The 252-nt window shown below is 73.0% G+C and overlaps 1 protein-coding gene across 1 annotated transcript in view; it reads right to left on the bottom strand.

Annotated features, from left to right (window-relative positions):
- Positions 1-26: 26 nt before the first annotated feature.
- ETH_00034185 (uncharacterized protein) overlaps positions 27-252 on the bottom strand; it is a gene marked incomplete at both ends in the record, with an annotated part of 1,055 nt that continues 829 nt past the window's right edge. Inside the window, one exon of the mRNA XM_013374177.1 lies at positions 27-252. Coding sequence (XP_013229631.1) covers positions 27-252 — 226 coding nt within the window.

Below are 252 nucleotides of genomic sequence, written 5' to 3'. Positions count from 1 at the left end.
AGCTGACGGGGCCCCCAGGGGCCCCCTCAGGGGGCCCCCCGGGGGTCCTCCCTGGGGGCCCCCCTGGGGGACCCCCGGGGGGGCCCACAAGGTCTACCCACAGAGAGGCCCTCCCCTGGCTTCTTGCTGCTGCTGCTGCTGCTAACCTCAGCGGCCGCCCCACACCTTCTCTGTAAGGCTCCAGGCGGTGCTGCCGGTGGTCTGTGGCTCTGCGCTGCTGCCGTCTGCTGCGGGTAGGTGCAGCAGGGGTCT

Source organism: Eimeria tenella, genomic scaffold (genome assembly GCF_000499545.2).
Source record: "Eimeria tenella Houghton genomic scaffold, Eth_scaff1998, whole genome shotgun sequence".
NCBI classification, from domain to species: Eukaryota; Apicomplexa; class Conoidasida; order Eucoccidiorida; family Eimeriidae; genus Eimeria; species Eimeria tenella.
Note: the sequence above shows the minus strand (reverse complement) of the source record. Positions and strands in the feature narration are given on the sequence as shown.